General features: G+C 40.9%; 1 protein-coding gene across 4 annotated transcripts in view; it reads right to left on the bottom strand.

Annotated features, from left to right (window-relative positions):
- Nucleotides 1-2472: 2472 nt before the first annotated feature.
- RAP1GDS1 (Rap1 GTPase-GDP dissociation stimulator 1) overlaps nt 2473-13945 on the bottom strand; it is a 101829-nt gene continuing 90356 nt past the window's right edge. For 3 of the 4 annotated variants that reach the window (XM_059817512.1, XM_059817515.1, XM_059817513.1), the window contains 5 exons: nt 12221-12346; nt 11086-11225; nt 8068-8194; nt 6634-6762; nt 2473-3136 (listed from right to left, as the gene is read on the bottom strand). In XM_059817512.1, the coding sequence (XP_059673495.1) occupies nt 3009-3136; nt 6634-6762; nt 8068-8194; nt 11086-11225; nt 12221-12346 (650 nt within the window). In that variant the 3' untranslated portion in view covers nt 2473-3008. The remainder of the gene's footprint in view (nt 3137-6633; nt 6763-8067; nt 8195-11085; nt 11226-12220; nt 12347-13945) is intronic. The other variant, XM_059817514.1, reaches the window with a different exon arrangement.

The following is a 13945-nucleotide window of genomic DNA, read 5'->3' as shown; positions in this document are numbered from 1 at the left end:
ACAAAAGTCAACCAAAAAGAAGCAAAGTTGAGGGCACTGCCTAAATCTTCCTAATATGCAATAGATGTGACACGCTTGGATAAGCCATTTTCATGACGGAGGGGGAGACTAGGAGTGGCTGCCTGCATTCTGTCAAAACTCTTAGCAGACTTGCCTGTTGTTTCTTGAAGTTGTGGCTAGTTGCCATTTCTAGGACTTTTAAAACAAATGACCTTTTCTGGGTCTCGTGGTCTCATTTGACCAATGGGTCCTCTGGATCCGAGGCCCATATTGTTGGGGTTTGTGCCTTACCCAAAGCGAAACTTTTCCTTGTATTTCCACACTGCGGAATGTAAAAACGTGTGGGGTTTTTTATCTTCCTGACTGGTGTAATGCTAGGTCTCGCAAAGGTCATACAGATGCAGAGAAATGTAACAGAGCAAGGAGGTACTGCCTGCCCTGCGTAGTGTGGCAGCAGCGATCGTTTTAGCTTGGTTGGCTGCGGCAGTAAGCAAATGAAAAGGCCCGATGCCTGGCACCACTGTCATAAAAATAGTCTGAGCAGCAGATGTCAAGCCTTCGCATAGATGTGATCCATCTACTAAACATCATCTCATCAGAACTATTGTCACCAATTTAAATTCAGTTGCCTTCGGTCGAGTGAGTAGCGAAATGCACATGAGAGTAATGTCCTTGGATCCTATTTCTCTTATTACAAGAGCCTCAGAGGATAAATGATTCACCAGCTACACAGAAATGACCTGCAGGCTGCAGCATGCCTCAGAACAGCACAGCGTCTGTGTGGATAGGTACGGTCTCTTCAGTTACCTCCTTCTAGCTGCAACATGCACCCATCTTTGCCCTTACGCAGACTTTCCTTCCGTGTATAGGCTTAGCACAGGTTTTATCTAGAAATGTGAGTCACTTGATATTCCATCCAGGGAAACCATCTGAAAGTAGAAGGATATCGGCGTTGGCCTTCATGTGTGCTGTGACAGTGGTATCCCTAATAAAAATTTGGTGATAAGTATATGGCTAACGCTTAACCTGAGGTCCAGTTAGACAACCGGGTGAATGGGAATTTTTTTGGTGTCACAACTTTGTTGGTTACGATCAGCTCGTGTGAGCACTTGCAGCTTATACTGATGTCAAAAGGAATAGTCTCTTTCTAGAACCAGGTAAGTCATTGATAACCGGTCTTTCAAATGTATCTTGGGATCTATTGAAATCAATGGAAATTACTTCCATGCCTGAGAACCTGGGCTCGTGTGGGTCCGCTGTGAACTGTGACTGTGAATGTGCTGGCTGCATTCAGCAGTGCAGAGGTTCTGTGTTATTTGGAGCCTGATGTCACGGGGTCCTGGTCTGTGTCCACAGCTCTACACTCTGTCAGTGCCTTTATTACACTATTACTAGCAAATGTCTTTTGAATTATTTTTTTTTTAAGTAAGAGGCTGTTGTACAGTTTAGTATTAGAGGCTTTTTCTGTGTGTTTCTGGTACTGGATTAAATGGACATAGAATCTCTGCTGTGTGAATACTCCTGTAGCATCCAATGGGTTTTGGTACAGTCTTGGAGCTTGAACAGACTACTCGAGGCAAGTTTCTTTTCATATCCAGCTTGTGTACATAATCCCTTTCCCATCATGACTGGCATATTCTCATCAGAGTGTCTGCAGGATAGTCAGTGATTTCATGGAGCTGGGAAGTGAATTTGGGAAGGGCAAAAGCAGTGTTTATGCATCCAGGTGGCATGGGATTGCATGGGTGCTGGGATCTGGGTTTGCCTCTTCTGCTGATAAACAAAGAGCCTGAAACTTCTGAGGCTGGCACTTCAGCACCAGGAGTGCTGAATTCTCTTTAAAATTTTATAGATCTTACGATCTTTGTGCATTGTGGGCTTGATCAAGCTAGACAATGGTATCAGAGTCAAAAATAACATATGCTGGCTTGCTGGAAACTGCTATCCCAACTGCTCCCTGTTTTGCCAAAGAGCCGTCTGCTACTTTGCTTGCTGACATGTTACAGACCTACAAAAGAGCAGCTGTGAGGTAAGATGCTTAAGCTGGCAATTTCCCAACTCCTGTACCTGGGAAAGGAGAAAAAGAAGACTCTTGCACGCTGCATTTCTCACTCGATGGGTTTCTGTTGAAAAGTTGCTGCAAGATATGCCTTTAAAAATCCATCTACAAAAAAACCCAACAAACAAAAACCCAATCCCAGGCAAGCCCGAGAACACTCATACCCACATGGCTTTATGGGGTAAGGACTGTATAGTGTATTCCTGTTCAAACGCGCTATTGTTAAAGCATACAGTGCCTCTGTGTGAGCACGCTCAGTGAAAGTGGTTGGAATAGTTTCCTTTGTATTTGCTCAACTGAAAGGCAGTGACTGCGTTGGGGCCAGAGGCAGGAACGAAAAGGGCTCCTCACCCGTGCGTGGTGGTGCAGTCGCGGCTTCTGCGTGCGCATACAAAAAAGGACAAACCACAGGATAAAGTGAGAGCACTGATATTTTTATTTGTTACCTCTAGGTACCATGAGTTTGACATCAATAGGCAAGACCAGAGAACGAGCAGCAGTACATTGCTTTCAAACCTGAATCTCTAAAGCACCAAAAATGGAGCTAGATTTACTTCTTAATCCTACAGTCAGCACACTAGTCTGGACTTGCTGCATCTTGTATTGTCCCTAATTTAGTAGTACATTGTTAGGCAGTTAGGGGGCGTGAGGAGAGAGTCATTGTGTAGTACCACTTCTACGTCATAGGACTACAACATGCACATTCTACTATGTGGCCCAAGCAACAAGAATACAAGTAGAACAGTTACGGGTGGAGACAGGTTCATGTTAACACGACCTATGGATTTGTAGAAACCTTTTTGGATGGGTACCTACAGCAGTTCATCAATTTGTGTGGGAACATTACACGCATGCACGAGTGATACAGTGGAAAACACAGCAGGAGCGGCAGCAGGACGGAGGACAAAGGTGAAATCGGTGATGGGATGCGTTGGAAACAAGACCTTCCTCAGCTTTCTACGGCAAGTCTCTGCTCTGTTAGCGAGGCCTGCTGGGCAACAGTTTTGTTCTCATGGCTGCGGAGTTTTGATACGACTTCTAGAAACGCCATGCTCTGCACTTCCTTTTGAAGAGGTTCTGGAAAAAGAAGTAGTAAAAGAAATGGTGCTTTGTACGACACGGGCAAAAGAACAGAAAAGGCTGGCAAGTGTGAGAAGCTTTTCTACTGAACAGTACCCCATACACAAATAAGCACACAAATGTGTGTGTACACATAATCTTTTTATTTACTTTTTTGAATTGCTTTTGAGGCTGGAGAGAAAACTCACGAGGGCCTGGTGACTCCACGGATTTTAGGTAGAGATCAATGATGAAGCTGCTGCATAGCAGTTAAGAAAATCCACCTGATTGTCTTCCAAAACAGATGCTTAGGAAGTAATTTTAGTGAAAGTATTTTTCTGCTTTATTCCTTAAACTAGCCTGACCAAGTGAGCTTGCCTTGAAAGGTTCACTACATCATTTGTCTGTATGAAATCAGCTCTGGTTGGTTGTGTGGGGGTGTGAAGTGGGTGAGATCGTTCTTTAATGGACGTGTCACCACTTGGCCACTGTTAGCTGTCCATTTACAGTTCAGCTCTGAGGTTAATACAAACACAACACATGGTGTGTTGTCCAATGCGGTGCGTATGTATACAGCGCTTAAGTTTTACTCAAAACTATGAGACACTGTTTTATGATTCTGATCCTGCTTTGCACCGTACTTTGTATTAATAAGGAAAGGGTTGGGAACAACCCATAAGATTGAGCAATTAAAAAACAAAAAAAAAGTTTTTTCAAAGCCCTGTACTCTAGACATCTCACATTTGATCCAAAGCAGCTGTTTTTGTTTCGTGCCATGTTCAGGCCACTCTAGTGAACTCGTACTCCTTCATGTATTCTTTTGCTACCCAGGTGCTGCTGGGGGCCTAATCCCTGAGTTTCCCAGGAGAAATCCCAACCATCTGTTTCAGACAGCTATGCTGTATGCTATGCATATTTACTTTTTTTAAATAGCAAACTTTGACATTTGTTTCCCTTCCTACCTCTGTTCTTGTTCACATGTTCTCAGTTTTCTTGCAGTTTAACCCCTACCGTGTAAGAGCTGGGAAGTCTCACACCACTGGGCACCTGGGAACCTGTATATACAGAGCAGTATCAGGGAAGCTGTTGGGGTGGTTATGCTGTGTAAGCACTTTCTGCTCTCCTTCTGCTTCTGAGATATCATCATGTTTAAGCAGGTGTTATAGAACTAAATTTCAGGAATTTACTGTGCTTCACAGTGGCTGAATAGTTCTGCTTAACATCCAGATTCCTGTGAGCCTGAAGACCCTCACACAGAAGTGACTGTGCTAGCTATGAATGCTCTGCTTTTGCTGATTCTTAGTTACATGTCTCCAGTTTCCATTGTCCTCATTTTTCCTCTTTCCATCCATTCACTCAGTTGCAAGAGCAACTTCCAGATGGCAAAAATGACATAAATTTATATCTATTTACTGCTTAACACACAGCTGTTGGCAATATCAAGCTAAACGTGATGCCAGATACCCTGTAACGAAGGACAGTAACAAGAGCAGTCACTGGAGAATTAAACTTACTAATAATTAAAACAGTGCAACTACTTCTAGTCTTCATGGAACTATACTGGGGTCAGTGACTTTAAAATGGCTACACAGGTCTGTTTACAGTAGAATGTGGAAACATGTAAATACAAATGCTCACTGTGTGGAGACAGTGGTGAAAGTTAAGTTAGAGGCAACAGAGGTGGGAGGGAGATGTATTTCAGTATTTTCACGTGTAAAGAGCAGACTTGGCTCTTTGATTCACCCCCTAGGTTAAAATAGTTTTAAAAAAAAAGTTAGAAGCTAATACTGGGGTTGCTTAGGTCTTACTCTCGTGTACTCACCGATTTTTACACAGGCCTGTTCATCAGGAAGCAGGGCTGAACAGTGGGTCAGCCAAGTGCTGGGCCATAACTTTACAGCTGCATATTGCAATAATGTGCTGTCCGTTCCCTGTGAGCCTGGGAGCAGGCTAAGACGCCTCATGTCTAGGCAGAGCTTACAGTGCGGTGGCAGACCGAACTCTGCCCTAAGACAAGACTGCTCCTTACTCTGGTGGAATAGAGACAGGTATTTGACTTTAAATAACTCTGTCAATCCTGCAGGTGACAAGACTCAGGGCAGGGAAAATGCAAGTGTCAGGCAGAATTTCTGAGGATGATTATTTTAGTTGGAAGCAGAGGGAATACACACAAGAACATCATTGTGAGGCTGAGGGAACCTCTGTGGAAAGGTGTCTGCTCTAAAATGGATGGATAATCCCAAGCACAAAATGGCTCAAGAAGGTTGTGAGTAAAAACTAGATTACATGTCTTAACATTAAAGTGAATGCTTACTGGGAGCTGAGGCTTGTTAGCAAATTTTGAGCACAATCTTTGTACAACACACACTATCTATGATAACTTTTGATAAATTCAATTGAATTGCTGTAACCTCATCTCTGGAGAACCTTCAAATGTTTCTTCACACTTGGCAAGTTGCGTGCAGGCAGGTTCTGAGTTGCCACCTTTCTGTACTTAATCCAGTTCTTTATCATCACAGTTGTCTGTAAATTTCAGAAACCTTTCTGGAATGAAATTTGCTCTCCTTCCACAGAGTAAATACTTAAAGAACTGAATGAAAGAAACATAGCCACTTCTTGAAACCTCAGCTGGACATCAAATTTCCCAATGATACCTTGGTCCTTTTTTTTTTTCCCGCTTGTTTTTTTGCCCACACGCAGGTGGGAAGTTGCGGTATGAAATTGTAGCCTGCTACACCACCCTCAGAACAGTCTGACCTTTAGCAGAGGGTTCGCTCGGAAAGATTAGACTTCAGTGTCCAGCACTGGCATGTGTTAGAGCATGTCCTGCTTGTCTTTCAAAGCGACCATGAACAGTTGTGCCTGCTGGGCCGAGCATGTGAGGACTACTGAGAGAAGGACTCTTCCTAGTGAGGTAAGTGTGAGGATCCCTCCTAAAGCAGGATTATAGCCTACGTGCTGTCCTAAGTACTTACTTGCACACGCATGCGTCCCTGCAAATATTACCTGTATCTTTATTTGTTTCCTACCATTCTTGTAGGAATTTAAAAGTACAAGTGAGGCGGCTCCTTGCAAACTTCCACCAAATTTCACTTGACTAAATTGACCGATGAAAAAAGCCATCACACAAAAATTACAGGGAACTTGCAGCTAAAGGTGAAAATAAAGTTCTTGTTATCTGCCTATTTGCCAAGAGGGCCTGATACTGTACAGTTTTAAATGCCTTTCATTTCTCTCCCTGTCAGTTGAAGTTTGAGCTAGCTGCATCCTGCAGAAGCCAGAGTCCAATTTCTGCAGTTAATATCCAAAACTGAGTTAACAGCCTCTTTCTTGACACTATAAATAAACACTATAAATAAAGCATCACAGTAAATTGAACCCTTCTGTGTACATTCATTGTGGACAGAGAACCAGTCTCAGAGTGTGTTTGCGCATGTTCTATGTTCAGGCTAAAAGACAGAACTAAGTTTAAATACATAAATTGCTTAGGAAAGCAGCCCCTCCTGAATACTCACCAGATCCTATGAGGGCACAGATCAGCACCATGGAGTTGTATTTTATTTCTGGAGCACTCCTGTCGTCTGAGAGCAGTCTGTGTAGAATCTGAACAAGCTGAGCATTTTCAAGATCCTTTTCAGCAGTGACTGAAATACAAGTGAAAAGTTGTAAAACTGGAAGTGCTGCTTGCTTTGATGCTTCCATGTGTTACTTACGGAAATGTGGGTCTCTCAACATAGTGAAGGTGGTGCTGTGGTACATAACTCATTGGCGTAAAACTGAAGGACGTATTAGATGGTATGATGATGGGAATCGCAGCTCTTGCTATAAAAATGTAAAATAGCCTAACTTCTTGAAAGCACAATCACAGAGTTTAATGATAAAATCCAGTCTCAAATGTGCAATGAGCTGATGGAAAAGCCCCCAGGGTTTCTAGTGATTTAGGCGAACACCTGCAATATTTCAGCTTTCAAGACTTCCATTGCCTGAATTTGCTTTTGGAAATTTTGTCTGAGTAAATACAGATGGTGTAATTCTTGATTCCATGGTAGAGGGAACTCAGGGTCCATTGTAAAGGCTGTGAAAAACTTTTCAAGATCAGCGTGTGAGTTATTTCCTCTCTAGTTTTCTAAGAAACATTATACACTGAATTCAGACTTGAAACCTTTACATGTTTGAAGACAAGACAAAGAAGGGTTAGACTATTCATGTGAATAGCAACATTCTTCCTTTTAATTAAAACAATTCCCTGATGCATTGGCAGCGATTTGGAAGTTGAATAGTACATGATGGCAAGAGATGAAATCAAGAGCAAAAATACGTAAAGTTGCTTTAGTTCGTTATCTTCGTTAATAAGCAAGCAAATAGGATAAACAAAACCTCTGTTGGGTATTTACCTTTTTGTTTGGGAAGCTGAGGTACTACAAAAGCAGGTCAAGACATGTAATCATCTCTGCCTTCATATGGCAACTCTTGCACTTATTTCCGTGGAAGTTAATAATAATAAAGACATTTTGGGGGCATCATCCACCTCTGTGTGTATTCTCTAGCTCTCCCTAACTAGGTAAGTGAAAGCTTTACTTTGATAAGCCCTCTTAAAAGGGGATTAACCATTCCAGTGTAGGAATGTAGTCAGGTCATACAGTCTCCACTCTAAAGTACGATTTTCTTAACTGTTAGCCTTTTGGGTTTTACCCGAAATCTGAAAGTTATGTTCAAGGGCCTTTCTAGATCACCTACCAGAACGATGGAGCAAACTCCATTTTTCTGCATAACCTTACTGCTTGCCTATGCCTGCCTGAACTGTCACGTATTTCCGTGCTACTGCACGGCAGGTGGAAGGAGGAGGCTTTTCTACATTGCAAAAGCAACTCCCGCCGCTCTCCCTCTACGACTTCTCTTGGGCACAGACTGGAAAGAAAACAGGTAGAGTTAACCGCTGGAATACTCACCTAACTCTAAAGCCGCTATTAATGCCAGCGCAACAAGAGCTTCGTTTTGCATTATTACGTGTTCACTGGTTGCCATGGTTACTAAATGCTTGATGCCACCACTCTGAACAATGGTCCTAATTACATCCTAAAATAAATAACATAGAAATGAAAAAATTCTGCATTGCATACAAGCTGTAATAATGAAATTGTCATGGATGCTGTTATCTTTGGGTAAGGATACTTGCTGGCTTTATGCACATATAATCACTTTATACATGAACGTACATACACGTGGGCCTCTAAATTATCTGCTATTACTCTGCAATTGTAAGATACAACCTGTTTAAACCAAGGCAGTTAACCACATGATTAAGTTAAGACAAACATAACTATCTTACAGGTTATACTGTGTAACTCAAGTTCTCATGGTGTGCCATCAATTGCCTAACACTGAGTCCACTCTGTTATGTTTGAACTCAGCTGGTGATGATTAGTTTTCCTTTCTTTACGCTGTGATGTTCAAAGCAGCTTATCCAAAGCATCCAACAAACCATATATTTGGGATAAGGAGACACAAGAACATAACTTTAATGAAGTTATCAAATCCTTCATCTCTCTTCATACATTTTCAGAGTTTCTTCAAAAAGTTCAGAGAGGTGAGATCACAAATACTACACCTTACTACCTAATAGAAAGATGTACTTGAAATGAAAATGCTGACTGGGTTAAATGGCTTTAAAGCAGTTTAAAAATACGCAGCTGGGATTCTGTTTTCAAGTCCAAAATTTGATCCAACTTACGTATGTAACAAAGGATGAATAAAGACTTCTGGTATCTGCAGCTCTTCAGTTGTTAATTATTATTAAAAAAGTGAGTTTGCAGCTAATGTTTTCACCATTATATGTCCCAAAAATACTTGCAAAATGTTTGCCTGAAAATCAGGTAACTTGGCATGCCGAAGGGAAACTGTTCAAGGAAATGTGATTTGGTTTTTATTATTTTTTATTTGTTCTGTGGATGCACAAAGTTTTGAAATAGTAGTTAGCTCTTGAAATAAGGATCTGATTTCAATTTTTAGTCTACATGTTGAATTTCCATTTAAAGCACACATCCCTTTTTAACTCCAGCCACAAGCCAACTGATACATGTGTTTAGAATTATTTATGTTCTGTGTTTGCACAGGCTATGCGGTGACATTCTTTATGCAAGGAAACAAACACAATATGATCATAATCCTTGAAAACTGAAGTATTTTTAGATAATCATACTGAAGATGCTAGTGGCACAAGTCATAGCCTAATGACTCAAGAATTTCACATTTAAAACCTGTTTTTTCTGAATGACATAATGTATGCAGGCACGTAAGTATTTTTATATTTTTCCTTACTTGCAATGATGTGTTTTATTATTTGCTATTTTTCTGGTAGATCTCCAAAGTAGTTTTGAGAGGTCATGGAATAATCTGGGAACTGCTAATTTCTATTTGAATTGGTGTGGAATTTTGGCTATATAAGCCTGGGGAATCAATCAGCACCTTTGACATTATTTTGGAGGTGAACATCACCCTCTAAAAGGCAGTACCAAATAGACAGAAGAGATGACAGCAGTCAGGTTCGGTGCTAGTGTGGCTTAACTAATTTTTTAGAATGAGACGTAAGTTTTCTAAACTACTGTCACCTTTGTAAATATTACCCCAAATCCTTTAAAATTAAAAACCGAATTCAAATCTAATGTGCTGTAAAGATCCATACAGTTGTACTCATATTCAAACCTAGAGGGCAGTAAAAGCATTAAAAAACCCATCCTCTCAGCTCTGTTTTCTTCTTCAAGTTTCCTCTATGAGTACATAAAGCACACAGAAGTTTATCTGTGAAAACGGTGTTAACTTCTGTATTAGTATCTATTTGATGCTGTCAAAAATGTCTCTGTATTTAGGATTGAATTCTGTTTTCCTGTAGAGAGTATTGATAAAAACTCGCATCTAGGGTGGCGTATGCATGCATCTTGTGGACCGTGTGGGGAGGGTGTAGAAAAAATCACAACTCAGAAAAAATGAAACCTGATCAGTTTTAGAGGCTGAAAATAAAATGGAGAACGGGCATTAGAAAAAGAGTAATACTTGAAATCAGCAGAGGTTTAAATCTCTAAGTCCTGTTGACTTTGGAGAGGCTCAGTATAGATCAGGTCCACAATGTTTTTCACTTTGCAGATGCCATGCATGAATGAAGAGGTCACTGTTAAAGTCTGAGTTGTCCAAATCACACTTGCTATTTAAGCTCAGTCGTGCAGCCTGTGTTCGTATCTGTGATTGCACTAAATGAAGCCTGAGCCTGAAACAGCTTGTTTCCAGAGGAGATGCTTTTGTCCCTTCTAAGGCTATGTTTGCCTAATACTCTCTGGAGCAAGGACTGTGGACTTGGACTGCTTATGTAAAGGTATTTGGTTGATGTGAAGGTGATGGGAGGGATAGAACTCACGTATCCTACAGTTTCTCTTAATGTCATACCTTTTGCCATGTACAAGCAAGCTTCTGTAAGACTTTGTAATAAATGATCATTTCTAATGACCCATTAGAATCTTAAAACTCTGAAATATGCTATATGAAGAGTAGAGGGACAGACTATTTCTGGATCTCAATTTTATATAAATATATAGCAAGATCGTAACAATTGAGTGCAATGATTCTTCATATATAGCATCATTAGAACATAGAAAATACGGCATGCTGAACTTCTACAGGATACAATAAAAAAAAGTGTCAAGAATGTGAATCCTAACAGTGTTCCTTCAACTGGGCTGCCACTCTGAAATTGTTTTGCTTTGTTTCAACTTTTTTTTAACTCTGTAGTTTCCGTGAGCATTTAAATCTGTTGCTTGTGCCTGACTGGCAGGTCCCAGAGGCAGACGAGATGTAACACATGAATTAACCAACGTGGCTCTCTAGAAGGATTACATACTGGAGGCCTCGGCTACCAATACCGAGTGCAGAGGTAACTCTCAGTTCTTACAAGCTGACCTTTCCCACCACTAACTTACTTTTGATTTGCTGTGTCGTATAAGTGCAGAAAGTAGTCTGTTGGACTCTCCCATCACACCTGCGTGATCCTTGGCCTCACACCACTCCACCAATCGTTCCACCAGTTTTACATTTTTGCCCAGCTGTTCAGCTGCTTCTGCTACATGATGCCGGAACCAACAACACAACAAAAAAGTTGTCACTTTTTTAAAGCAAGTGCTAGAAAAATAAGCTGAAAGTTACTAACTAGAAGGAGTTTGTTAGGTAGAACTTTACTTGCTTGCACTAACAGTGGGAAAAGTCTAGACTGCATGGAAGCAAGTAAAGCCGGTCAAAATGGAAACAAAATACAGAAAAATGTTCATAATCCAATTTTTGAAAACAACTTATCAGCCCAGTTAATGAGCCTTGTGCTTTGATTAACTGTAGGGAAAATACAGGTGATTTCAATCTCCCAGGTGAGCTAGCTCAAACATCTAAACTCACAAGAGACTGCTGCCAGAAGGGGAGCACTGTGGTCAGTTAGATTAGGTTTTACAGACTGTAAGTCACATAAGTTCCTTCAATGAATTTCTATTTCATATCTAATAGCTTTGTTAGAACTAGAATGGATCTTTTGAAAAAAATCTGCAGGACTGGATCAAAAATAAATACTTGGCTAATCTATCTTATTAACTACTTTTGGTTTTTAGCGGACTTCTGATTTTACAAATGCTCATCCTGGAATAAGCTGTTAAACTCAAAGGTGCTTGTTCATTTTGAGATTGCAGTTTATCAATTAAGAAGTGCATTAGTCTGTTCCAAGGAGCTAGGTACAGCCAGGAGATGCAGTAAGTGAACAGCAAAACAGGAGTGGTAGCTTCAAACACTCCCACTTCAATACATGCTCGTAATGTGACAGTGTAGGAGAATTCTGAAGTACAAAAGTAAATAAGCATTTGACACCTATTCTGAGGGTCCCTGGTAGTCAATTTAGGAGTTCTGAAAAAAAATCAACCCACGTTCCTCTCCCTTTGCATATGTATGAGATTTATTCCAAGACTTCAAGAATAAAATTTTAAAAACCCCTCTGCTTCCCTCTTGTAAGAACCTTGGCAGCATATCACAGACTAAACCAAAGAGAATCACTTAACATAGAGAACAGTTTATTTTTACCTTGTGCATCTATTAACATTCTTAATGTTCCCAGCAGCTTGAATTGAACAGGGGGCATCTCCGATCTGAGAAAGTTCAATACAGCTTCTGCAACACCAGCTGAGAGCATCTTAGCCTTATTTACAACTGCATGAATAAAGAACAGGAATGATCTCAAGAACATTTCTGGAAGATGCAGTTTATTTCTAAGACGGTCTTGAAGCAAATTTTCAGACACAGTTTGAAAAATAGCTTGTGAACACAGATTTCAGGAACATGAGTGTGCGCTGACAATACTACATTGTGGAAAAATGTCATGGCTGCTAAGACACAGGTGTGAAATTAAGTGCTTTTTCCTAGCATGCACATCTGATTTCCAGTGTTCAGCCTGAACATAAACTAAAGGCTACACTTTTCCCCCTTGGTCTAGAAAAGGCATCTTCCACAAAATGCATGAAGCAGAAGCCCAGGCTAGTACTTGCACCCCAAAACATGAGGAAACTTCCCTGATTCCTAACAACACTCTTCTATTTCACATAGGTAAAGGAACTGGAGCATTTAATTGGCAGAATAACCTCTTACCAATACATTATACAGTTCCAATACTTTATACAAATGCCACTGTGGCCTGACATATTTGGAGCCTGTAGTCCTTGTATTGCCACCCCCCCCCCCCCCCCCGCCCCCAACCTCTCTTTCATACCCTCCACTGGTCTAAGTTCTCCACTTCCATGGAACTTTCTGAAATATATGTAAGGTGCAAACTTGGTCCAATATTTTACTTAGAAAAAAGTACTTATTTCATATTCAAAGTAGTGTTTAACAAGCAGTTCACCACTGAGGCCAATTATTACTTGCTCATTTTTCTATAACAATATGCATTAAATCTTCTGTAGGTCTCCGGCAGACATCCTTGAGCATAGGCTACAGGGACGCTTGCTGACTGATGGAAGTTAATAGAACTACTCACCTGAGAAAGGTAAGCAAATGGTGTACCACTAAAGCTGCACGGGTTTGCTTATGTATGCATGATTAGTTTTAAAAAGTTAGTTTGTCAAAACTGAAAATAGTACAATGAGGTTAAATGAATAGAAAACTCATTTTTGGCTTGGTATGAGAAACCGTACACAAGTATTACAGGTATGCTTTGTTTTTATGTGTATGTGCTCTGCCTTTTATGCTTGGGTAATCAAAACTCGTGCAAATTAAGTTATTAAAAACTACAAAATTAGCATTCAGTTCATTGCCTACAAACAGTAACTAACTGCAATAGGCTGGCTATTCCAACAGTTTACCTCCAGCTCTAATTTCTGAATTGTCAAAGCCTGAGGAAGTTACAGTAAGATGCAGTGTTGCAACGAAGCGGACACTGCTCTCTGGTGGGGACCCTCAGCTCTGAGAGAGATCCCAAATGAAACAAACAAACAAAAAAAGCAGTGCTCTGGACAGAAAGGGCTGAGAAATCATATCCGAGGCCTCCTCAGCTCCCTGCTTATTACAAAGCTGCCCTTTCCTTGGTGGGGGATGATACTGTGGGATCAAAGCAGTAAAGGGTGGTCAATAGGCCTGTGATGTATTTAAAACTGCTGGCCACAGCTACTGTGCAAAAGACACAAAAGCCATGATGGGCCTGAATGAAAAGCAGCAGTCTGACCTTCCTGTAGGACTGTCAGTCAGTTCTCCCACCCTTATCCCCTGGGGGGGTGCAGTGGGAGAACAGAACTTCACCTTTGGGTAATTAGCAAT

The sequence above is a fragment of the Gavia stellata genome, chromosome 5, assembly GCF_030936135.1.
Source record: "Gavia stellata isolate bGavSte3 chromosome 5, bGavSte3.hap2, whole genome shotgun sequence".
NCBI classification, from domain to species: domain Eukaryota; kingdom Metazoa; phylum Chordata; class Aves; order Gaviiformes; family Gaviidae; genus Gavia; species Gavia stellata.
The sequence above is the reverse complement of the archived record's forward strand: the minus strand, read 5'-3'. Positions and strand labels throughout refer to the sequence as shown.